Here is a 26,453-nt window from a genome sequence, read left to right on the forward strand (position 1 = left end):
CATAGCCCCCAGCTCACCAATACCTTTCTTTTCCTCATAGAGGGCTTTGCAAGGAGAAAGAAGATCTCTCTGTGGTTCGTGGGCTCTCTGCTGCTGGTGTCCACTCTCATCCTGACCATTGGCCTCGCTGCTACCACCAGGACAGAGAATGTGACTGTGGGCGGCTACTACCCAGGGATTATTGTGAGTCAAAGGTCTATGGGGGAACTGGGCAGGATGTCCAGTGATGTATGTGGACAGATATGTCACCTGCTAGTCTACAGTGCTGGGAACTTTGGCTGAGGGGAGGGGGACACAGTCCTAGGAACAATGACTCCAGCCTGATGCCTAGTATCTGAGAGAGTACCCAGCAAAGAAGGAAGGCCGAGGGCTGCTGACTAGAGGGCCCTAAGATTGTCTTGCACTGTGTTTGCAGGCCAGCATCGCCATAGGTTCCCCAGGAGGTAGCTCAGGCAGGAGAGGGGTATGACTTGGTGATGGTAGAGAGGGTTCAGGGTAAGGTTCCATGGTAAAGGTGGGGAGGGCCTGAAGGTGAGTCGAGCCAGGGCCTCTAAACGTCTGAAGAGATGGTAACACCTTCTCCCCATATCCCAGCCCCGCTGCCCCTGGACATTCATACGTACAGCAGAATTCCTGGAAGATGGGCACCCGGTGGCTTTTAGAGCCCCAAGGGGAGGTCATGGGTTGAAGCTGTTGTTCATGATGCTACTACAAGGAGGAGGATAATCTTATGCTGACTTCCCACCAAAGGGTTAATGACTCTAGAGGACAGCTAACAACTTCACCAGGACTCTCAGCCCTCAGCCTTGAAACATATTTACTTTCATTTTGCCTTTATTGCTTATGCATCATGAGTCATGTTATCCACCTGGATATAATTCACAGGTAACCCTGTGTAGAAAGCATCTATGCAGGAATGGTTTTACTGTAACACTGCATGAAGCACATGCCAGACATGCTGCTGGCCTTGTACAAGGTTCGTCTCCCACATTGCGAGGGCAAGGAGGGGGACCCTGAAATTCATGAGCTAGACTGTGTGAAGGTGTAGCATCGCTAATTCTTTGAGAGGTGTGAAGCTCAGCTGCGAGTGGTAGTCGGCTGCCGTCTCCCGCTACACTTGTTCGAGATTCTTACCTCAGAGAGTTTAAGTTTCATTTTGTTGCTGTGATATGACACCATGATAAGATACAACACGAGTGTGAGAAGGTTTATTTTTAGCTCACGCTCAGGTGACAGTCCACCATTACTGGGATGGCACAGGAACAGCAGCTTGGAGCAGCTGGTCACAGTCCAGGGCCTCCTTCCTAGGGAATGGTGCTGCCCACGGTGGGCTGGTCACATCCCATCCACAGTCAAGAGCAGAGAGATGTAAATGCATCCAAGATGATTGCTTGCTGTTTGTGTTTAACTTGATTCCTCCATTCTAATACAGTCCAGGGCCTCCTTCCTAGGGAAAGGTGTTGCCCACGGTGGGCTGGGTCTTCTTACATCAATTAACTTAAGCCAGTCTCCCACAGACACGCCCATAGGCCCGCCTAATGTAGATCACCCTTCATGGAGACTCTGTCCCCAAGTGATTTTAGGTTGTGACAAGTTGGTAATCAAAGCTCATCACCACAAGATTATATTTCAATATAGAGTATCTCTGAGGGAAATGAGCAAGGCAATACCACCCCGGGGGATGAATTAACAATATATTAACCAGAATTAGCTTTGTCTCAGACTTTGTATCTTCATGAAGGTGATCATGAAAGTCAGGTCAGAGAGACACTGCATCCAACAGAGCTGAGGGGTGCCAGCCACCTCAGGAGAGTGGCCTGGGCATGAAAAAAAAAAACCATTATTTTTTTGGAAAAAAATTTTCACATCCAAAAAATATTAAACTTAATATAACTTACATATTTTAAAATCTTTATGATGTTTGGATCTGACATTTGTGAACTATGGCCAAGGAGTGTGGCCTTCAAAGCTCGAAACTTGGAGAGATGCCATTCTTTAGAGTCAATATGGGCCAGCGCTTGGCCCTCAGACTAGCACAGACTCAGAGCATTGTGTTCAGAGCATCTCTGGGACTCAGGTCCGATGTCCAGGCTTTGCCACGAGGCCAGGTGTAAGCATATGACCGTAACACCGACTGAAACTCTGCCTGGAAGACCTTCTGGACCGCACACCTCCATCTTGCCTCTTTTACATGCCCAGGTTGCCTGCTGTCCTGTCCAATCTGAATTCTAGTGTAGGCAAGGTCTTGGCATTCCTTCTGTTGAAACATCATAGGTGTTCCACCTGCCAAATTTCTCTCTGTCTTTCTTGGGCTGGCTTTAGAGGGCTTGTCAGAAGGTCATTGTGAGGGCTCCAGGTCCCTACAAAGGTGTACTGAGGCTTAATACCCGATTTCTGTGATCAAAAGTTGGGCTGATATAGAAGCATCAGCTTCTGCCCCACCAGTGGGCCTAGAGAGTATAATGTCCCTCTTTAGGGACGGTGACTCCAGGTGACTCCATGTTGCATGCTGAGGGTGGCCATATTCGTCTCCTGACAAAGTATTTAAAGTAAATGAAATTAAATTAAAAATTTAAAGACAGGGTCTCATTTGGTAACCCAAGTTGGCCACCCTCCTGCCTCAACTTCCCAAGTGCTACCACACTCAACTAGACAAAACATTTAAGGGTGAATTATTAAATATTTAAAATTATATTTACTTTTCTGGAGGGTAGAGTAGCGTAGGCAAGGTACACTATGAAAGTTACACCATTGTGCGGTGGTGTGTGTGTGTGACGGTCAGAGGAATCCGTTCTCTGCTACCATGTGGGGTTCTGGGGATTGAACTTAGGTCATTAGGCTTGGCAGCAAGTGCTTTCACACACTGAGCCACTCACCAGCCCGAGGGCCATTATTAACTGTGATGGGTCTATGACACTAACCAAGCATCTCCCTCTCTTTCTCTCTCGTTCTTCCTCTCACCTCAGCTGGGTTTTGGGTCCTTCCTGGGAATCGTTGGCATTCACCTGGTGGAGAATAGAAGACAAATGGTAAGAAGACACATCTCTCTTGCAAGATGGGCTTGTGGGAAGTGTTAGTCTCTCAGCAGAGGGTGCTACAGTCACAGCTAGGGTTTCCTCTCCACATTCACCTGTAACCCCTGGACCTACGTACTATAAAACCCAAGACTCAGGGCCTAATTGGTACCATTCACAGCTTGGTCAAAATGAGTGAGCCACACAGATGATCAGAGAGAGGCAGAGATGAAAACAGAGAGGAGGATCTGGGGTCAGATGTTAGAGACATAGTTACTGTTTTATTGCTGCGAAGAGACACAGTAACCAAAGCAACTTATAAAAGAAAACATTTAATTGGTGGCTTGCTTACAGTTTAGAGGTTGAATCCATGATCTCCATGGTGGGAGCAGGGTAGCCAACCCAGGCAGGCATGGTGCTGGAGAAGTAGCTGAGAGCTTAAGTCTGACCCACAGAGCTGGGGGTCGGGGGTGGGGTGGGGAGAGCACACTAACTGGGAAGGTAGGGGCTTTTGAAACCTCAGAGCCCACTTCCAGCGACACACCTCCTCCGACAAGGCCACACCTCTAATCCTTCCCAAACAGCTTCACCAACTGTAGATCAAGTTTTCAAATATGTAAGTGCATGTGGACCAGTCTTCTTCAGACCACCACAATAGTAGACATTTAGACGATGCTGTTTATCCAAGTTCACAGAGTATCAATACTGTGTAGTACAGGGGACTATGGACTGTATTTGTTGATTCAGTGTGGTGGATATCATTTTGTGTAGGTCCTGTTGGGGCGCTCTGGGAATCTCCTGTTCCACCCCTCCATCCGGGTACCATCCAGGGCTAGGGTTAGAGACACACATCACCACGCCTTGGTCTTACACGGGGGCTGGGGATCTGAACTCGGTCCCCATGCTTGCACAGCATGTACTTAACGGCTTGGGCTATCCTGCCAGCCCCAGCTTTCAATTTTGGTGGCGCTTTAATGCTTCCATTTCATTCAGGCTTCTAACCCACTTCAGTCTGCATGAATGACATGAAGCAGAGCTTCCAGACGTCCCTTCCTGTTTTCCTCCTCTGGACACCGTTTGTCGGAGTCCATTTTTTTAAAGTAACTAAAATATTTATTTTTCTAAAAGTTAAGATTACATCATTTTATCTCTTACCTTTCTTCCTCCTATGCTCTCCCATTTGCACTTACCTCCTTACTTCCTTGTGAAATCATGGCCTCTTTTTCTTTAATAGATATATATATATAAAATATTAAATAAAATATAAATTAAATAAAATTAAAATAAATAAAATATATTAATATATATTAAAGAAAAAGAGGCCACGATATATATGTGTATATATATATATATATAATATATTATATTAAAAATATATATATATTTTAAATTGGAGCTGGAGAGATGGCTCAGTGGTTAGGAGCACTAAATGCTCTTCCAGACGACCTGAGTTCAATTCCCAGCCATCTGTAATAGAAACCAATGCCCTCTTCTGCTGTGTCTGAAGACAGCAATGGTGTACTCATATACATAAAATATTTTTTAAAATATATATTTAAATTAATATTAATGTTTAATATTATTTATATATATGTATGTATATATATCCTGCTAAGTCCATTTAGTGTTACTTGTATGTATATGTACAAGGTTTCATGGATGACAATTTGGTATTGGTTTAAAATAGCTTATCCCTAGGGAAGACTAACTGTCCCTCTTCCCGCATGCCTTAGTGTGCTAGATGGTTCTATGTCAACTTGACATTAGCTAGAGTCCTCTGAGCTTAGGAACCTCAATTAAGTAAATGCCTCTATAAGATCAGGTTGTAGGCAACTAGTGGCATTTTATTAATTAGTCATTGATATAGGATGGTCCAGCCCATTGTGGGTAGCACCACCCTGGGCTGGTGGTCCTGGGTCCTATAAGAAAGCAGACTGAGAAAGCCAGTAAGCAACATTCATCCATGGCTTTTTGTTTTGTTTTGTGTTTTGTTTTTTGTGTTTTGTGTTTTGTTTTTTGTTTTTTGATTTTTGGTTTTTTTTGAGACATAGTTTCTCTGTATAGCCCTGGCTATCCTGGAACTCACTCTGTAGACCAGGCTGGCCTCGAACTCAGAGATCCGCCTGCCTCTGCCTCCCAGAGTGCTGGGATTACAGGCGTGCACTCTCACTGCCCAGCTATGGCCTCTTAATCAACTCCTGTTTCCAGGTTCCTGCAGTTTGAGTTCCTGTCCTGACTTCCTTCAATGACTAGGATGTGGATATGTAAGGCAATTAAACCCTTTCCTCCCTAACTTACTTTTTGGCCATAGTGTTTTCATCACAGCAATAAAAACCCTAAGACACTTAGTTACTTGTAGTTTGTCCATGGGGCCCAATGAAATTTTCCTCAGTCCACGTGAGCGTGTTTGGTGGTGTACTTCAAGTCTCGCGTAAGCAGCCATGTTGTTTTATCACGGGTGAAGCTACCCTGTCATTTCTGAGACGCACTCTCACAGTAGATTTTCTGGTCCTCTGGCTCTTAGTCTTTCTTCTTCCTCTTTGATGCTGTCCTCCAAGTCTTAGGGACAGGAATTGTGCTGTACCTGTATCAGTTGAGGCTGGCACCCTCTTGATCTCTTGTTCTCTAAGCCATTGTTCATCTGTTGCAAAGACGAGTTTCTTTGATGACGGCTGCCTTTCTTGGCTCTTATGCAAGGTATGCAGAATCTGGCTGGGTGGTTGTATGTGGTGCATGAGAGGCTGGAATCTGTTCTCTCTCCATCAAACCAGTCACCTGACTGTAAACATGAGACTGTTTCTGCGCTCTAGCTCTGCCCCACTGAGCCTAGTCTACTCATGAGCCACACCATCATCTCGGATTCTGCAGCTGTGCCTTAAGTTCCACAGTCAGGGTTATGTGATCTTCTAGCTTTGCTCTGTGTTTGGCTTGAGTAAGCTCCCTTGTGACCATCATGGGTGAACTTCCGCACGGGATCTCTGGTAGAGACTATGCTAGGTGAGGTGCTGGGGGCTCGGCTGCAGAAACACAGCCAGTCCCCATGTGTCTAGCGTGTTTGTTTGTTTGTTTTGTTTATTGAAAACATCTTTCACAAATGTTTTTAGGTTTGAGTATAAATTTTGTGGTTTTGCTGTTAGCCTCATTCCTAGTTATTTTTTGCATTCTGGGGCTACTGCGAGGCATTGCTTTGGAGGATCTATTACCACCAGTTATGCCAAGTCAATTCCAAGCCTGTGAGCCTGTTCTATGGAACTCACTTGCTGCTTCTGGTGGATTTTCAGTGGATTCCTTGAGATTGGGTCTGCAGGATTGTGTTGCCTTACAGACAGCAGCTTTACCCTTCCTGGTGGAGTACAGAAACCCTGGCCAAGACTCCTCTGGGCTCAGCAGTTGGAGGGTAAAGACTCAAGAGATGATTTACTGAGGAAGGAAACATGTCTGCCTACAGCGGACAAGAAGCCCCTGTGTCCTTGTCCCTGACCAGCCACCTGTGGGTCCTGGATAATCTTTTAATTTTTTTTCTTTTTAGAAAACTCTCCATTTGGGTTAAATTTGTACGACAAACACACTTTCAATATAATATCAATTTACTATTGGGTAATGCACCTTACTGATGCCCACATGGAAGTTTCACCCCTATCGATTGATCAGCTTTCATGGTGCTAGAAGGTACTCTCTGTGATACAGGAGGAGAAAATTAATAAATATCGATACCACCAAGCTACAAATGCTGTGACTTAGAACAGTGGGGCTGCCTGTGGGAGACAGTGGTGCAAGCTGGCACAAATGGTATGGGAACAACCAACCATTATTTTAAATCTGGATAGAAACCATACCTGACACTTTTAAACTGGCCAAGACCCTGAGACGGAATAGGTCATGGGCCTATGGGAAACCTGCTGAATACATAAAAGCCGCAGTAGTGGGCGCTTTCAACTTGAGCCCACGGCACGTGCCGTAGCAGTGGGGAACTGAGCCACTTTGGTCTTCAGTGCTGACTTTGGCAGAGGCTGGTACCTAAAGGAGTATCTAGCACAGAGCCATCCATACTGAGCATTCAGAAATGGGAGGTACCATTTTGTGTCTTCAGGGGCCATTCAGGTTGTTCCAGGGATGGCATCAGGGGAGGTAGCCTCAGTCATGAGAGGATAACTACGTCTCCACTTTGAAGAATGTGTTTGGTCTGATTTCTCTTTATTTCAAATTTTACTATAGAAAAATTTAAGCATATGTGAAAGTGGGGCGGAATGGCCTAACGCACCCCCCCCCCCCGTGTGTGCCCATCACCTGTCTATCTGTCGGATCAGAGTTAACCTTTTGCCTCCTTCTCTGCTTTCCTTCCCATGGGAGGTTGAAGCAAATCCCAGGCACTTATTCAATTTGGGCTAGCTCCAATCTGAGGGTGAAATCTAATTAGGAATGAGTTCACCATTATCTCTGCCTGTTATTATGACAATATTCAGTGGAAGCCAAAGAAGGACTCAGAGGGAGAGGGAAGATTCTTCTACCAGGAGGACAACCCACATTCCCTCGAGAGGCTCCTGCTACCTGCCGGTGTCTAAGCATTACCTCTTTCCTTCCCATTTCCCCTCCCCCGGGGTTCTCGGCATCCTGCTGACTCACAGATGACATTTCTATGTCTGGGAGGAACAGGACTATCAAAATTATTGTGGCAATTTGCCACAAGGAGTATAGACAGCAACTAAGTCTCCCGCACTGCCCCATCAGGAGAGCCCCACGTGAGGCAGGTGTGGTTTGTGTGTTGTCCCTTCTGAATCCCAGGAGGCTGAGGGGCCCCATCACACTGCAACTGTGGGTCCCAGGCCTTTTCTTTCTCGCAGGGGCTATTTGACTCTTAACTTTTCTCTCTCTTCCGATCTTTCTCTCTGTGTCTCTGTCTCTGTCTGTCTCTCAGGCTGGCATGCTGAGGGGCTTCTTTACATAGGTCCATGAGGTCAGGCGAGGGGAGGGAATCCTGGCTGACTTTTTCTCTAATGCACTTTGACTAAGACCCAGCTCAACCATCCATCAGCTCTGTGGTCTACTTTGTCTCCGTGTGTTGGGAGACGTCCAGGTACCATGATGGAGAGAGCAGAACTGGTGGCTTCCCGAACATGGGACACATGGGGTGCCCAGCCATGGCTCTGTTTTTTGGAAGGACTAGGCTCTCCAGACCTTGCTCCAAAGAGCAGGCCACAGTTGTGCATTTTCAGCACCTGGAACAGCTCCCACCACAGCCCAATGCTGCTGGTGACAAGTGCCTGGGGACACTGAGGTTAGGGACCCTTCACTCATCAGGTGATCTTTGTTCCTAAGAGTGTTTCCTTCCAGAGTGTGTGGTTAGCCCAGCTGCCCTCAGCCTCTTGTCTTGAACCTAGCCTCTTTGGCCACTGCTAACTCTTCCCACTGTAATGACTGGCAACCTGGAGGGTGAAGAGGGTAGGGCTCTGGTCAGAGTAGTTCCACTCTGGACAGCAGTGGCCAAAGAGCTTGGTAGCCCCAGAAACCTCGGGATGAGATTTTCCCATTAGGAAAGGCTCCACATTGTACCTGGGAGGTGTGTTTCCAGCCGGGATGGGCTGGGACTGGTGGGTAGCAGTGTGTGTGTGTGGGGGAGTGTGTGAGAGGCATGATTTGAGGGTGTGGAAGTGAAAGTCAGCTGTGTGAAGCTGTGTTGGGATCGTGTGCTGAGCACGCATGTCGTACATGTCAACTGTTCCCTCTCGGAGGAGTCTAGTCTCACCTTGGCAGGTGTCGAGGTTTTCACCACACTGTGCATTCTGATGTTGGTCTATGCACTGAAAACACGGTGCTGGGATCCTTTCCCAAGGATCTTGGAATCTGGGTGACTAGACTCAGGATATGGGACACACACACACACATACACACACACAGAGCAAGGCTTGGGGCAGGCTGACGGGAGCCTTCTGATTTTGCCTTCCTCACAGCACAGTTCTGACTTTTGGGTTCATGTCAAACAAAAAGCTGAGATGAGAGAAGAGGTAGAGGCGGAGGACACCAGAGAGCAGTGACTTTGTCACCAGAGAGCATTGGCACTGTCACCAGAGAGCAGCCACATTGTCAGTGCGTGGCCCAGCCTGGGCTGAGAGCTCCGCCTCTACACTGGACCGAAAGCGAGAGCTGCTTCCTCTACCTGCTATTTCCCTCCCTCCCTCCCTCTATTTCTTCCTTCCTTTCTTTTCCTTCCTTCCTTTTATTTCTCTCTGTTTCTTTCTATTTCTATCTGTCTTCTGTCTGTCTTTCTTTCTTTCCTTTTTTGAGACAGAGCTTTATTATTTAACTAGGTCTAACCCTAAACTCACTGTATAGACCAGACTGGCCCTGAATTCAGAGATCCACCATCTTCTGCATCCCAAGTGTTGTGATCACAGATATGTACTACCATGCCTTGTCTTTGCTTGGTCTTCTTGTTCTTGTTCTTCTTTATTTTTTTTTATTTTTGGGTTTTCAAGGCAGGGTTTCTCTGTGTAGCCCTGGCTGTCCTGGAACTCACTCTGTAGCCCAGGCTGGCTTCAAACTCAGAAATCCACCTGCCTCTGCCTCCCAAGTGCTGCTTAGTAGAGAAATGTAAATAGAAATAATAATTAGTAATGCAAATTCAGGCAAACATTTTAAAACACCAATTTCATGTCTTTATGGGTACAAGGAAGTAGACATTCTACGGCCAGTGACTGGGTATGTTTATAGGACAGTGTAGCATTTCTTCTCAGAATTTTAAAGTGCAAAGAACCTAAATAAACTGCGTGCTGGAGTGCTGGGTTAGAATACACGGTCAAGGAATTTATCCTACGGGAACACACATTTGTTAGCAAGCATAGCATTTCCAATCTCTATAGCAACAGTTTAAACATCTTGGGCAAGTGCTGGGCAGTCTGTGGCCAGATGTGATGCTGGGCCCTTGCAGGCAGGGATGGTGCAGAATTAATCTAGTTATGTTAGAGGCGTAGGGCAAGTACGCATGTGTGTATGAAAATGGGAACACCGGGTAGGTGGGTGTGCAGAGGTAAGGGGGCAGAGACATCGTGTGTGCATCTGTGCCAAGGTTGCCCCTTGGTCTCATGGTATAGATCCCACAGGGTGTACCACATAGGTGACTGTGTGGCTCTACCATTAGGGGCCAAGTCACTGGTGGATGGAAGTAAATCAGCGATGGTCTGGCCATCAGCTCCACTCGGGCTCTGTGTTCAAGACTGGGTTTCTTTGGGTTGAAACTCCACATCCCTCTGTCTTCTTTTCCTAGTTGGTGGCAGCCATTGTGTTCCTCAGCTTTGGGGTGGTGGCGGCGTTCTGCTGTGCCATAGTCGATGGCGTGTTCGCAGCACGGCACATTGTGAGTACTGCCTTTGATTGGCATATAGTCTGTCTCTAGGGCTCCGTGTCCATGTGAAAAACATCTCAGTCACACAGCTGGGCTCTGACATCTTCACACAGGCTACAGGTGAGCTGCCATCACTGTCCTCCTGCTGAGTCTGACCCCAGCAACCCGAATCTTCTGCCTCCTATAGGTCACAGATGCATGGCAAGCACAAACCCATACTACACACAGAAGATACAAATACAACCACACACAGCAGATACAAACACCCGCCTTACACAGCAGGCACACACATACCATACACAGCAGACACAAACCCACAGCGAATAGAAACGTATGCATCACATAGCAGATGCAAGCACCCTTCATGAGTTCAGTACCCACCCCCACCCGAGCACTAGGGCATCCTTGTCCCACCCCTCTGCTCAGGGTCAGGCAGGCTCCCAGGTGGCGCAGGCGAATGATGAAGCAGCCAGGGTTCTGGCCTGGGAAAGGAGACCAAAGCAATTCAGAAGCAAGTGCATCTAGTGAGTCACGTGACAGACTAGGCTGTGATGTGTGCTGTGACATGAATAATGACGTGGTGCGATATAAAAGGCACAGTAGGACATGTGTGCACTGTGATACGGTGGCTGGAAGATAATACATGCACAGTAATGTTGGAGAATGTGATGTCATACAACATGTTGTGACATGCAGTGTGGGGAGTATGTATAATGTGATCTGAATGATGTATACTATGCCATGATGTGGTGTGATACAATATCCCATTGACACAGGAGATGAGTGTAGCATGCTATGGTGTGATGTGTTCATATAGTGTATATGGTGTGACATGAGGTATGAGGAACACTATTATGACATAGTAGCGTGACTTTATATACACCATTTTAACCTGGTAGAAATTCTGTGCGTGTGTATTTGCATGTATGAACACATGTGTATGAGTGTACAAGTGTGTGTAGTTCCTCCAGTACTCACAGTTGGGTGTTTAGGCATCTGTTCATCTGCATATAGACTACAGCACTCCCCAAAGAATGTGCCAACCTTGCCTTGAGATTCTGTCCCTGGGTAGAGTATGGTTTCCCCTTGCAGCTCTTCAGCACTTGGTTGAGAGAAGTCACCTTCCAAAGCCTTCTGTCTCCAGGCACACAGTGTCCCGCCTGCAGCCACAGGTGTGAGGGGACCTCACTCACCTTTCTGACATCATTGATGATGAGAGTCTAGGAGGCAGGTCTGTCTGTCTGTGTGCCCCCTGTTTCTGCCTCACGTATCCATCAGAGCATGCCCAGCATCTGTGCTCATCTATTATGCCCATTCCTGTGCACCTGCTTATGTGGCCTGGCAGGTCAGTCTTGGACCTCTGAAGACTGCCCAGTGTAGTTGAGAGTTCGGTAGAGAGTCCACATGGGCAGCACCAGCTGGGCCCCAGCCCACAGCAGCATCTAGTCACCTGAAGGCCTAGAGCCCTGGTGTCCTACGGTCAGTCACAGTTCTGGGATGGGTGGCGGGAGTGTTGGTGACTCCTTGAGGTCACCCTCCGAGGCCATTGGTATCACACAGATACACATCAAGCTGTCACCACGTGTGTGTGAAGATGGTGTGAAGACTCCATTCCCACTTTATCATCTCTCTCTGAAAGTCCACTGGGGAAGGATCTGTGTCTTGCCACTTTGTGATGGATGCCAAGTAAGTCTGACATCCCTGAAGCATCCTCAGAGCTTGGGAGCAGCCCTCGTGCCCCAACTGTAGCCTCCTGTCTCCATTGTCTTCCCTGTGTTACTATCCCGCCTGTTCCTGTCATGTTCCACCTGGGCTGATGCCTCCCACTGAACCCATCCACGCCTAGCCTGGCACACAGGTGCCATGCCCCACCATACCTGCTGTCTGGTTCTTATACCCGTCTTTGTCTGCTGCCAGCATTACTGGTGGTTTCTAGACTCCTCTTAGGTTAGAAATGTGCTTTGAGAAATGCCACTGATACATAGTAATGAACCCCAAGGAGCTTCCCTAGCAACTGCTGACTCATTAGTCTGCCCCCTTCACTCACCTACAGCTCCAGCTTACCTTGGCTTCCTCATGGTTCAACACTATGCTGGTTCCATGACTTTTGGAAACACAGGGGTGGGAACATGGTGAGATAAGATATTGATGAGCTTATGTCAAATGGTGGGTCATGACAGACAGAAGGATGCATGGATGGCTGAGTGACTGAATGCAGAGATGACTGAATGACTGGATGCATAGGTGACTGAATGACTAGACATATAGATGATCGAATGGCCGGATACATAGATTATTGAGTGACTGGATGCACAGGTGATTCAATAGTTGGATGCACGAATGATTAAATGATTGGATGCATAGGTGACTGATTGAGTGCATGGATAATTGAATGGCTGGTTGCATGGATGATTGAATGGCTGGATGCACAGGTGATTGGATGGCTGGATGCATGGATGATTGGATGGCTGGATGCACAGGTGATTGGATGACTTGGATGCACAGGTGATTGGATGGCTGGATGCACAGGTGATTGGATGGCTGGATGCACAGGTGATTGGATGGCTGGATGCGCAGGTGATTGGATGGCTGGATGCACAGATGATTGGATGACTTGGATGCACAGGTGATTGGATGACTTGGATGCACAGGTGATTGGATGGCTGGATGCACAGGTGATTGGATGACTTGGATGCACAGGTGATTGGATGGCTGGATGCACAGGTGATTGGATGACTTGGATGCACAGGTGATTGGATGGCTGGATGCACAGGTGATTGGATGACTTGGATGCACAGGTGATTGAATGGCTGGATGCACAGGTGATTGAATGGCTGGATGCACAGGTGATTGAATGGCTGGATGCACAGGTGATTGGATGGCTGAATGCACAGGTGATTGGATGACTGGATGCACAGGTGATTGGATGGCTGAATGCACAGGTGATTGGATGGCTGGATGCACAGGTGATTGGATGGCTGGATGCACAGGTGATTGGATGGCTGAATGCACAGGTGATTGGATGACTGGATGCATGGATGATTGGATGGCTGGATGCACAGGTGATTGGATGGCTGGATGCATGGATGATTGGATGGCTGGATGCACAGGTGATTGGATGACTTGGATGCACAGGTGATTGGATGGCTGGATGCACAGGTGATTGAATGGCTGGATGCACAGGTGATTGGATGGCTGGATGCACAGGTGATTGGATGACTTGGATGCACAGGTGATTGGATGGCTGGATGCACAGGTGATTGGATGACTGGATGCATGGATGATTGGATGGCTGGATGCACAGGTGATTGGATGACTTGGATGCACGGGTGATTGGATGGCTGGATGCACAGGTGATTGAATGGCTGGATGCACAGGTGATTGGATGGCTGGATGCACAGGTGATTGGATGGCTGGATGCACAGGTGATTGGATGGCTGGATGCGCAGGTGATTGGATGGCTGGATGCACAGGTGATTGGATGACTTGGATGCACAGGTGATTGGATGACTTGGATGCACAGGTGATTGGATGGCTGGATGCACAGGTGATTGAATGGCTGGATGCACAGGTGATTGGATGACTTGGATGCACAGGTGATTGGATGGCTGGATGCACAGGTGATTGGTTGGCTGGATGCACAGGTGATTGGTTGGCTGGATGCACAGGTGATTGGATGACTGGATGCACAGGTGATTGGATGACTTGGATGCACAGGTGATTGGTTGGCTGGATGCACAGGTGATTGAATGGCTGGATGCACAGGTGATTGGATGGCTGGATGCACAGGTGATTGGATGGCTGGATGCGCAGGTGATTGGATGGCTGGATGCACAGGTGATTGGATGGCTGTATGCACAGGTGATTGGATGGCTGGATGCACAGGTGATTGAATGGCTGGATGCACAGGTGATTGAATGGCTGGATGCACAGGTGATTGGATGGCTGGATGCACAGGTGATTGGATGGCTGGATGCACAGGTGATTGGATGACTGGATGCACAGGTGATTGGATGACTTGGATGCACAGGTGATTGAATGGCTGGATGCACAGGTGATTGGATGACTTGGATGCACAGGTGATTGGATGGCTGGATGCACAGGTGATTGGATGGCTGGATGCACAGGTGATTGGATGGCTGGATGCACAGGTGATTGGATGACTTGGATGCACAGGTGATTGAATGGCTGGATGCACAGGTGATTGAATGGCTGGATGCACAGGTGATTGGATGACTGGATGCATGGATGATTGGATGGCTGGATGCACAGGTGATTGGATGGCTGGATGCACAGGTGATTGGATGACTGGATGCACAGGTGATTGGATGGCTGGATGCACAGGTGATTGGATGACTTGGATGCACAGGTGATTGAATGGCTGGATGCACAGGTGATTGGATGGCTGGATGCACAGGTGATTGAATGGCTGGATGCGCAGGTGATTGGATGACTTGGATGCACAGGTGATTGAATGGCTGGATGCACAGGTGATTGGATGACTTGGATGCACAGGTGATTGGATGGCTGGATGCACAGGTGATTGGATGACTTGGATGCACAGGTGATTGAATGGCTGGATGCACAGGTGATTGGATGGCTGGATGCACAGGTGATTGAATGGCTGGATGCACAGGTGATTGGATGGCTGGATGCACAGGTGATTGAATGGCTGGATGCGCAGGTGATTGGATGACTTGGATGCACAGGTGATTGAATGGCTGGATGCACAGGTGATTGGATGACTTGGATGCACAGGTGATTGAATGGCTGGATGCACAGGTGATTGGATGACTTGGATGCACAGGTGATTGAATGGCTGGATGCACAGGTGATTGGATGACTGGATGCACAGGTGATTGAATGGCTGGATGCACAGGTGATTGGATGACTGGATGCATGGATGATTGGATGGCTGGATGCACAGGTGATTGGATGGCTGGATGCACAGGTGATTGGATGACTGGATGCATGGATGATTGGATGGCTGGATGCACAGGTGATTGAATGGCTGGATGCACAGGTGATTGGATGGCTGGATGCACAGGTGATTGAATGGCTGGATGCGCAGGTGATTGGATGACTTGGATGCACAGGTGATTGAATGGCTGGATGCACAGGTGATTGGATGACTTGGATGCACAGGTGATTGGATGGCTGGATGCACAGGTGATTGGATGGTTGGATGCACAGGTGATTGGATGACTTGGATGCATGGATGATTGGATGGCTGGATGCACAGGTGATTGGATGGCTGGATGCACAGGTGATTGGATGACTTGGATGCATGGATGATTGGATGGCTGGATGCACAGGTGATTGGATGGCTGGATGCACAGGTGATTGAATGGCTGGATGCACAGGTGATTGGATGGCTGGATGCACAGGTGATTGAATGGCTGGATGCGCAGGTGATTGGATGACTTGGATGCACAGGTGATTGAATGGCTGGATGCACAGGTGATTGGATGACTTGGATGCACAGGTGATTGAATGGCTGGATGCACAGGTGATTGGATGACTTGGATGCACAGGTGATTGAATGGCTGGATGCACAGGTGATTGGATGACTGGATGCACAGGTGATTGAATGGCTGTATGCACAGGTGATTGGATGACTGGATGCATGGATGATTGGATGGCTGGATGCACAGGTGATTGGATGGCTGGATGCACAGGTGATTGGATGACTGGATGCATGGATGATTGGATGGCTGGATGCACAGGTGATTGAATGGCTGGATGCACAGGTGATTGGTTGGCTGGATGCACAGGTGATTGGATGGCTGGATGCACAGGTGATTGGATGACTTGGATGCACAGGTGATTGAATGGCTGGATGCACAGGTGATTGGATGACTTGGATGCACAGGTGATTGAATGGCTGGATGCACAGGTGATTGGATGACTTGGATGCACAGGTGATTGAATGGCTGGATGCACAGGTGATTGGATGGCTGGATGCACAGGTGATTGGATGACTTGGATGCACAGGTGATTGGATGGCTGGATGCACAGGTGATTGGATGGTTGGATGCACAGGTGATTGGATGACTTGGATGCATGGATGATTGGATGGCTGGATGCACAGGTGATTGGATGGCTGGATGCACAGGTGATTGGATGACTTGGATGCACAGGTGATTGAATGGCTGGATGCACAGGTGATTGGATGGCTGGATGCACAGGTGATTGGATGGCTGGATGCACAGGTGATTGGATGGTTGGATGCACAGGTGATTGGATGACTTGGATGCACAGGTGATTGGATGGCTGGATGCACAGGTGATTGGATGGCTGGATGCACAGGTGATTGGATGACTTGGATGCACAGGTGATTGAATGGCTGGATGCACAGGTGATTGGATGGCTGGATGCACAGGTGATTGAATGGCTGGATGCACAGGTGATTGGATGACTTGGATGCACAGGTGATTGGATGGCTGGATGCACAGGTGATTGGATGACTTGGATGCACAGGTGATTGAATGGCTGGATGCACAGGTGATTGGATGACTTGGATGCACAGGTGATTGAATGGCTGGATGCACAGGTGATTGGATGACTTGGATGCACAGGTGATTGAATGGCTGGATGCACAGGTGATTGAATGGCTGGATGCACAGGTGATTGGATGGCTGGATGCACAGGTGATTGAATGGCTGGATGCACAGGTGATTGGATGGCTGGATGCACAGGTGATTGGATGACTTGGATGCACAGGTGATTGAATGGCTGGATGCACAGGTGATTGGATGGCTGGATGCACAGGTGATTGGACGGCTGGATGCACAGGTGATTGAATGGCTAGATGCACAGGTGATTGGATGGCTGAATGAATAGATGGGTACTTTGGATGGATGAGCGAATCAATCCCAAATCTTCCTTTTCTCTTCCTAGAAGAAATTTGTTTTGCTTTTAGAGGAACAGAAGGCTGGTACCCCTGGCAAGGTGTAGAATAACCCTTGGCCCATTCAGCAGCGTGCCCCTTGCCCTTGTGCCCATGTCTACCCAGCACAAAGATGGAGGGTGTCTAATCCTTTCCGCTGTGGACTCCACACACAATTGCTATGGCAAGCAATAACCCATGCGGCCTCAGTTCTGCTCCAGTCTATGGAACACTAGTCTGAAATGGCCAGTTCTGGTTGGGGATGACCAGTCCGACCAATCTACATTTATTTCTTTAGGAACTGAGGCCTCTCAGCGCAGGAAGATGCCAGTTTTACTCCAGTGGAGCTGGGTACTTGTATGATGTCTATCAGACAGAGGTGAGCCCCTTTGGCAAGCATGCCTTCCACACCCCCCTTCTGGGTCTGGTTAAGACGGCTGTATTGATTCACACAGATCTGCTGCTGTTCAGCTATGAAAGCATTGAGAACTAGAGCTGGCCTGAGAGTTCAGTGCATGGGGCTCCCTTAGGAATCACAGCTGCACACAGTGTTAGGATTCATCTCCCCAGCCCTGCAGGGTCAATTAGCATTCCCATTAGCATTTTCACTAACTTAATCACTGCCTCGAAACACTGTGGTAACACATGTGCAGTGTTCAAGGGATTCTCCGGCCCTTGGGCTGGGGCAGCTGTAGTATGACCTCATTCTCTACTTGAGTGAGATGCCAGGAAGAAGGGCAAGTGCACACAGCAGCTGACCGTGAGACCAGCCCAGGTGGGCACTGGCAGTGTGGCTCAGTGGGGGATGCCCTACACCAACTCTGTAGAGATTTGTTGGCTCAGCTAAACAAGGCTGCTCACATCATGCCCATGCCAGGGCGAGGCAGGAATGAGGAAGGCAAATGGGTCAGAGATTTCTCTTATCGATATGTTCTGGGGTCTTCAGACTGCAGAAGGTTGAAAATGTATGTGCTGGGCATTCCAGAAAAAAAAAGCTGTATATTGTGGGGGAAGGGCTGAGATTCTGACAGCCCTGCCTTGCCCAGTTCTGCTCTGCTCTGCTCTGTCCAGTCCCATTTTGTCCTGCCCTGCCTAGTCTGGCCCTGCCTTACCCTCCCAGCCCCACCCTACCACGGATCGGTGAGGGTCTTGGCGGCATGGCCCTGCTCCTGGGCAGAAGGTCTTGGACATAGGCTGCTGACTCTGTAGGCGAAGGTCCGAACCTGCCTGTCATCCCACCCCAGGTCACATGCTACTCATTGAATGGGAGGTGCCAGCTGAGGGTGAGGAGCAACACGTGCTACTGCTGTGATCTGTATGCCTGTGGGAGGTAAGGCTGCATCGGGAGTCGGTGCACACACATGTGAACATGCTTAGCATGTGAACACACACACACACACACACACACACACGCATGAGCACAAGAAAGACCCTGCACAGGACATCTGTCCATGAGCGAGAGGCCCCCCAGCTCTACCTTCCTATAACCAATTGCATTTCCCACTTCTTCCCTCTGCATCTAGTCTTGGCATTGCAATGGTGGGTCCATAGAGTGGTTGGGGTTTCCACCCAAGTGCACACAGTGTGTGGAACTACCTGAAGGTCCAGGAAGGACCACACACCTTGAGGCAGCTGGCCACCAGGTGGCCAACAACACATTCCAGCTGTGTGCCGCTCTGCTCCCTCTCAGGGCTGAGACCCACCTACAGTTTTTTGTTGTGATCCACATGGAGAATGAAAAGACAAAAATATCTGCTTATTTTTCTGACACAGAGGGCAGTTCAGCCATTGTCCCTGTTGGCCATTAGGAGCCCAGAGCTAGTAATTTGGGACATCCTTCCTGGCCAGCCCCACCAAAGGTTGGTGAATCCTCAGAGAAGCAGAGGTCTCTAACTTGTTTGAGATGTTTTTGCCTGTGCAAGAGATGACCAGCACTTAAAGAGCCAGAAGCCTCCCTACTGGGGCCCCAGGGTTTGTGGTACAGCCTGTCACCTGGCCACGATCTAGCAATGAGGGCAGTAACTATATTCTCCTTCCTACAGCACAGAGCCCTCGCCTGCCTACTATGAATTTGTGGGTGTGCGTAGCTGCCAGGATGTGGTCCACCTGTATCGGCTGCTCTGGGTATCCACAGTGCTAAATGTACTGGGCCTGTGCCTGGGCATTATCACAGCTGCAGTCCTCGGGGCCTTCAAGGACATGGTGAGTGGTGTCTTGCTGTGTGTTTCCAGCTGGTCAGTCCTAGCCCAGAGTTCAGGGCCTTCCCCTTCAGGAGAGTGCAGTGACTCCCTCAATAAAGGAGGACCCAAACTCTCAAGTGATCTGCATGCCAGGTGGCAACTAGAATTACCAATCACTGTTCTGAATACGGCACCCGACAACCTGCTGGGCGAATCTTCTCCCACCCTCTCAGGCAGGAAGAACTTGTTGCCATCTAAGAAGAAAACTTCACTCTGTCACTGTAGGGTTTATGGCTGCCTAGGTGTGGAGGTTCTGGGTAGAGCTTGGACCCCGTTTTAATAAGCTGAATGAGGGGCTGGAGAGATGGCTTAGCCAGTAAGAGCACCGACTCCTCTTCCAGTGGTTATGAGTTCAAATCCCAGCACCCACATGGTAGCTCACAACCATCTATAAAGAGATCTGACACCCTCTTCTGGTGTCTGAAGACAGCTAAAGTGTACTTATATATAAAAAATAAAAAAAATCTTTAATAAGCTGAATGAGAAAGTTGAAATTCACCCCTTCCTACTTCTGTGCCAGCCACCCTTGAGCCCTAGCCCACTGTCCTTACATTACTGGGTAGAACCTCCATTCTGTCCTCTCAGGGTCCATTGAAAACCCTTTAGGGTTTCTTCCAAGTTCACAGGGTTGTAAACACTGCCTGGACGATTCTTATTTTGTTCGTCCTGTGGTCCCAGGGGTGTTGACCATTGGGTTCACTCGTCAGCACCCCAGAAGCACCACTTAGCTCCTCCTTCTCAGGTTTCTTGTTGAGGGAAATTTAGGGGATGTCTTGGCAGGTCCTCACCCCACAGTCCGGTCCTTGGGCTCTACCAGGCTGTCTCTTCAGGTGACAGGTCCAGGTGGTGAGCAACGTGGAGCCGGGAATCGATGCAAAAGCAAGAGGAATTTTATTGTTCCAGGATGCTGGGGTCACCCTGCCCATGGAGGAGTGAGAGAGAACGACCCCATGTGCAGGGCAGCCCGGTTGGCAAGCTTTTATACAGTTCTTAAAGCAGCAGCCATTAGGCACAAAGTGTTTGGTAGAACAGTGTGACTTTTAAACTGGTTGGTCTTTAGGGAATGAGGTGGCGAGAACTTCCCTCGTCTTTAGGTGGCCAACCATCGTGGAATGTGTCTATGAACTCTGGGCCTCCCCTTCCTGCAGGTGGCCGATGGTTGGTTCCCCCTCTCTGTGGTCTGAGGAATGTAATTAGCCCCTCCCTTCTGGACAGAAGGGAAGGGGTGCCTATGCTCTTTATGACCTTTCTTGTCCAGGAAGGGAGAGGTCTAGTAGAATTTTTCAAAGTTCCTGAGCTGACTTCTTCAGCAGCTCCAGGTGGTGACCCCAGTCTTGAGACCATGTGTATTAGATGCTGGGCCATTCTGTGAAGTCATGAAGTCATGAAGATTGGCCTACTCTTCATGTCTTGGGTTAGAGCTCCCCACAAGGCCAGGCTACAGGTTTGAATACTACCTTGAGTGGCTATGAGGGTTGGGTGTTCACGTTCCCACCTCTCTTCACAGGTCCCTCTGTCTCAGCTGGCCTATGGCCCATCGCCACCACCTCAGATCCTCTACAACCCTGCACAGCAGATCCTAGCCTACACTGGCCTGTGCCCTCCGTCTATGACTGTGCCAACCTGTTCCTCCTACCCTCTGCCACTACAGGTAGGCATGCTGTGACATTGGTGGCCATTTCTGTGGGCTTCCGAGTAGGCAGGTAGAGACAGTTGTACTTTGATATAGATGACGGGGAAGGAGATCATTACTGGCTGGGTCATGTTATTTTTGAGGCTTATTGCTGTTCACGGCTCTTGAGTTATTTCAGTAGCTGTTTATTTTAGCTATGAACTGGCCTCACACTGGCAAGCAGGACTTAGGATGCCAGCATCTGCCTGGGTTCTGAATATTTGTATGCCAGTGAGTGCTCTACATGGAGACAGGTGCTTCCTGACATCTGAAATTTGTCTACAAAGGTGTCAACCCTGTAGGGCTCATGTGCCCAGGGCTGTAGACCCTGAGAACCTCTTGGGAGGTGGTCTGAAGTGAGATCCTGTTGAACAGGGCTTTGTCTCTCTTATCTCCACTCTTGGTTTTGGCTTGTTTGTGTCCCGTGAAGCTCTGCTGGCCATGGGTAAGATGGCCCCAGTCCAGTGGTGCTGTGCTGACGTGGACATGCCATTGTGGACTTGAGAGGCTGTGATCCTCCTGGCTTGTATCTTAGCACTGTGCTATGTCACGTAGAGACCCCCTAGTCATGACAAACCCATCATCTGTAAATGTTGCCCAGTGTCTCCTGTGGGGAGATTGAGATTCCAGGTCAAGACAAACCTTTCTAAGTGGGACAGTGCCTGCTCGTGCAGCCTGGAGGTCCTGCAGCCTGCCTGGTAGGTGGCTTGCCTTACGGCACCAACAGAAGCAGTTATTAGACTCCAGGGCTGTGCTAAGTAAAGCTCTGTCATTGCCCTATGTTGAATTGAGTTTCTTTGACCTATGGGCCCGGTGAATAGGGTGAAATCATTTGTTTTGAAGTCATAGGTCCTCAGTATATCCCCCAGGAAACCTCTGCCTAGTCAGCCACACTAACACAAAGTACAAGGCCTTCCTTGCTGAGCAAAATGACAGTTTGGGGAGACATGAGTGTCCAGCTCTGACCATCTTGGATGGAAAGAGCTGCCAGAGTGACCCAACACTCTGACCAGGTGTGAGCAGCACTTGGGAGTCTTGTGACTGTCGGAGGTCCACACTTGTGAAGTGGGGGCTGACAGCACAGAGCTGGAAGAAGGCATGGGAACCCCAGTGTCTGGGACCCAAAAGTGCTTCCTTCTGTTTTCCAGGCATCACTGGTGCCCTGGACTCGGAGAGTGAGGTCACTGTATCACTGTTCCATTCCTAGAAGGGCAGGTCCCTTTTCTCTGTACCTCAGCTTCCTTTGATTGCCTAGAGATGACATTGGGGCAGTAATTCCTTGTCTGCTTGGGTCCTTGGGCTCTGGAGAAGGGATGCTTCAGTGGTCCATTGTAATGTTTGGTTTCCCAGTGTGACAGCCCCAGGCTGTGCTAGTGGGGCTTCCCAAAAGGGAACTAGACCTTCATTCACTGGAGCCACAGGGACCCCCTAATCAGGGAACACAGTGCTCTTTAGGATAAAATGTGGCTTGGGACAGAATCTCTCCTCTCTAGAACATTGGAAGCAGCTATATTTAGGGTCAGGAAATGAGATGGTCCTGGTGATGACTCCAAGGGCAGCTAAGCAGGTGGCGCCAGCAGAAGAAACTGCAGTACCAAGACCTCTGCCTTTCTGTGTTGCCTTCGAAAAGAATCTCCCTGGTCTCCAGAAAGGATACTATCACCTCAGGCTGCAGCTCCACCTGAAACCCTGCTCTGTTCTCCTGGTCTTTTGTCAGATCCACATGGGAGACTGTTAGTACTGTCTCTTGGTAGGGGTCCCTTAGCTGTTCTGGAGGCCTTTGGACACACAGATGCACCGAATCCCATAGATGCCAAGAAGACAATTCCAGTGCACAACCTGTACAGACACCCGATGCTCCGTAGGAGATGGCTATGAACGAGGAAGGTGTGGTTCCGTTTCCTCCTGCCTGGAGTCTGTCCTGGTGCCTTCCTGCCTCTTGGTCTTCAGGGCCTGGCCCAAGGAAGAATGGACAGCTGTGGAGAGCTGCCAGCCTGTTCTCATGGGATGTGAGATTCCCCATGAGGTGTTCTTCCCTGTTCCACATGGAGAAGGACAAATACCCGCGGTGGTGGCACGCAAGAGACAGTCCTTTACCACAGACACACTTTTGGGAACCTAGAAGATGACCTGCCAAGTTACATGGACGCTTGCTAGTCTCCTACCTCCTAGGACCTGTGTTTTCAGAGGCTTCTCTTCCTCCCAGAGGAGGGTTGAGACCCCGCCCTCTGAGACCCCACCCTCAGGACTGAGGACCTGCCCTCTGGACTGACTGAGACCCCACCCTCTGGGCTGAGCAGCTTTTCATGGCAGCGTGTGAGAGTATAATTGCACATGTTTAGCAGTCTGATTTCTGTGGAAACAGGCATATCAGATGAGCGGTGTGTTCTCTCGGAACAATGGAATGAATGCTGTCTCTACAGGCCAACAGAGGCAGAAGGAGACGGATTAAGTGTCCTGTGGAAGTCATTAGCAGCCAGCAAACATCCCTGCGTAATAGAAGTGCTACTGGGGGTGTTCTCAAAGATAGTAAACAACCCCCCAAAACTTTGAAGGGGCCCGTGCCTAACCCAGCAGTTCACCCAGCATGGTAGCAGAGGTTATCTTGAATGGCAATTCTGGGGCAGCAGTCCTGTCCTCGTCTGCGTGGGCAGGACCAGCCTTCACGGGCCCTGTTTACTGAGGTGCTTTCAGCCAACCCTCCCAGTGGTTGGCTCTGTGGCTCCTGGTGGTTTATCCTGAGGTCCTGGTGGTTTATCCTGAGGTTCCTGGTGGTTTATCCTGTGGCTCCTGGTGGTTTATCCTGAGGTCCTGGTGGTTTAACCTGTGGCTCCTGGTGGTTTATCCTGTGGCTCCTGGTGGTTTATCCTGTGGCTCCTGGTGGTTTATCCTGTGGCTCCTGGTGGTTTATCCTGTGGCTCCTGGTGGTTTATCCTGAGGTTCCTGGTGGTTTATCCTGTGGCTCATGGTGGTTTAACCTGTGGCTCCTGGTGGTTTATCCTGAGGTCCTGGTGGTTTATCCTGTGGCTCCTGGTGGCTTATCCTGTGGCTCCTGGTGCTTTATCCTGTGGCTCCTGGTGGTTTATCCTGTGGCTCCTGGTGGTTTATCCTGAGGTTCCTGGTGGTTTATCCTGTGGCTCATGGTGGTTTATCCTGTGGTTCCTGGTGGTTTATCCTGTGGCTCCTGGTGGTTTATCCTGTGGCTCCTGGTGGTTTATCCTGTGGCTCCTGGTGGCTTATCCTGTGGCTCCTGGTGATTTATCCTGTGGCTCCTGGTGGCTTATCCTATGGTTCCTGGTGATTTATCCTGTGGCTCCTGGTGATTTATCCTGAGGTTCCTGGTGGCTTGTCCTGTGGTTTCTGGTGGTTTATCCTGTAGTTCCTGGTGGTTTAACCTGAGGTTCCTGGGGGCTTGCTCTGTGGTTTCTAAGGGCTTGCTCCATGGCTTGCACATCTGCCTATTTTCAGAAAAGAGAGTGGACAGTGTGAGAAGCCCCTGCTAGTAGACGTAAGAGGCCACTCTCTAGGCATGCACTGCCCCTGTGCTCACAAGGATGCACACACAGACTCAGGGAGAAATGAGAAGATTTGAGAGACAACAGTGAGACTTTTTGTGACATTTGTTCCAGTCAGGGAGACATTCTCAGCTTCCAGTTGTCTTTGCTTGGAGGGGAAATGACTTTGGGATAGACATCTGCCAGATCCTGGCTCCAGTGTCAGGAAAACATGGCTGGCCGGTTGCTCATGAGACCTGGATGCAGCTGGGGGAGCATCATACAGCACACAGGAGTCACTTTAAAAGCCTCACTTCAAAATTCACTTTATTTAAATACTGACATTAAGTTTTAAACTTCTGGTACTTAAGAAGGGAAAAAAAATACTTCAGACCAGTGCTATTCCCCAAAATTTTCTCCTCATATTTACTTATCTTTGATCTGGGGGTGTTTATTGGGGTGTCAGAGATACAACCCCAGTAAATGTAGAGCGAGATCTGTTTTTTGTTTTTAAAGATTTATCTATCATGTGTACAGCACTCTGCCTGCATGTACACCTGCATGCCAGAAGATGGCCTCAGATCTCATTACAGATGGTTGGGAGCCACCATGTGGTTGCTGGGAATTGAACTCAGGACTTCTAGAAGAGCAGCCAGTGCTCTTAACTACTGAGCCATCTCTCCAGCCCAATGATTCACTGTCCTCAGGATCAAGGAAGTTCTATAGGGTCTGTAACCCACGGTCACACTTGGGCAAGAGTTTCTTTCTCCTTGAGGGTCTCTGTCTTTTTTCTTAAGGTCTGCAACTGATTGGACCAGGTGCCCCAAACAGTCTGGAAGGTACCAGATACTCAAAGTCACTGATTAAATGTTAATTACATCAGAAAAATACCTTCCTTAAACTTCTAGACTATGGCTGACAGTATTTGGCTGCTACCATAATAACCACCATGCTGTGTTGGGAATGTTAATGGTCTAGCTGTCTTTGGTGAGTGTGCCAAGGCCCTGGCTATAGGTTGTGCCTGGATCTTCTAGTCAGTGCTAGTGAAAGCTGACTGGGCTAAGAGGACCAACCAAGCCAGGAGTTTGGACACCTTCCTGTGTCCCCAAGAGCTTCAGAAGCCAGGTTTGTGCCAATCAGATGCTGTCCAGGCTGACACTTGACCTCTCTTGGCTGTTCTAGGCTTGAGAGGCTTCCTGAGAGACCCGATGAGCCGATGGCTCCTGGTCTGGCAGGGAGCTGGGTCAAGGTGGTGCTGGCATATGTTGTAGACAGTGTAGCTGAGTCCTGCTGATCGAGGACGCCTCTCTGTTTGATTGCAGCCCGCCAGTGCCCCGCCGGCCTCAGCCTCTGCTGACCTCTCTCTGCCTGAGGACGCAGAGTCTCCCTCCCAGTGCCACTCCAGCCGTGGGCATGCCCATGCACCTTCACCCTGCACTGCCTACTTCCTCCCAGGGGAGAAGCCTCCTCCCTACGCACCCTGACTCGGAGGACGTAGTAGACTGAAAAGTAACGCGGTTTGGGGTTCCCAGAAATAAAACAAAAATAAATAAAGCCACATAAGAAATCCTGCTTCTGCAGACAGCCTGGTAGAGAATCCAGAAAACACCGCACAGCTGTGCCCTTCCCCTGGGCACACCTGCTCCAGCACAGGCCAGGGCCAGAGGCAGGAGCAGAGCTAGCTAGCGGATTGGCCCTACGCCACCTCGCTGGCCACCACCTCTCCCTACATGAAGACCCCAGCCTCCTCATCTGGAAGGGCTGCTCTGCACCGGCCACCGCTCCCAGCTCCATCTTGCCCTTAC

General features: G+C 49.3%; 1 protein-coding gene across 1 annotated transcript in view; it reads left to right on the forward strand.

Moving 5' to 3' along the window:
• Tmem255b (transmembrane protein 255B) overlaps positions 1-26,220 on the forward strand; it is a 32,289-nt gene extending 6,069 nt beyond the window's left edge. Inside the window, exons 2-9 of the mRNA XM_052162653.1 lie at positions 41-183; positions 2,967-3,029; positions 10,276-10,365; positions 17,541-17,621; positions 18,487-18,572; positions 19,285-19,444; positions 20,990-21,133; positions 25,971-26,220. Of these exons, the coding sequence (XP_052018613.1) occupies positions 41-183; positions 2,967-3,029; positions 10,276-10,365; positions 17,541-17,621; positions 18,487-18,572; positions 19,285-19,444; positions 20,990-21,133; positions 25,971-26,132 (929 nt within the window). The 3' untranslated portion in view covers positions 26,133-26,220. The remainder of the gene's footprint in view (positions 1-40; positions 184-2,966; positions 3,030-10,275; positions 10,366-17,540; positions 17,622-18,486; positions 18,573-19,284; positions 19,445-20,989; positions 21,134-25,970) is intronic.
• Positions 26,221-26,453: the final 233 nt, after the last annotated feature.

Source organism: Apodemus sylvaticus, chromosome 18 (assembly GCF_947179515.1).
Source record: "Apodemus sylvaticus chromosome 18, mApoSyl1.1, whole genome shotgun sequence".
Classification (NCBI taxonomy): Eukaryota; Metazoa; Chordata; class Mammalia; order Rodentia; family Muridae; genus Apodemus; species Apodemus sylvaticus.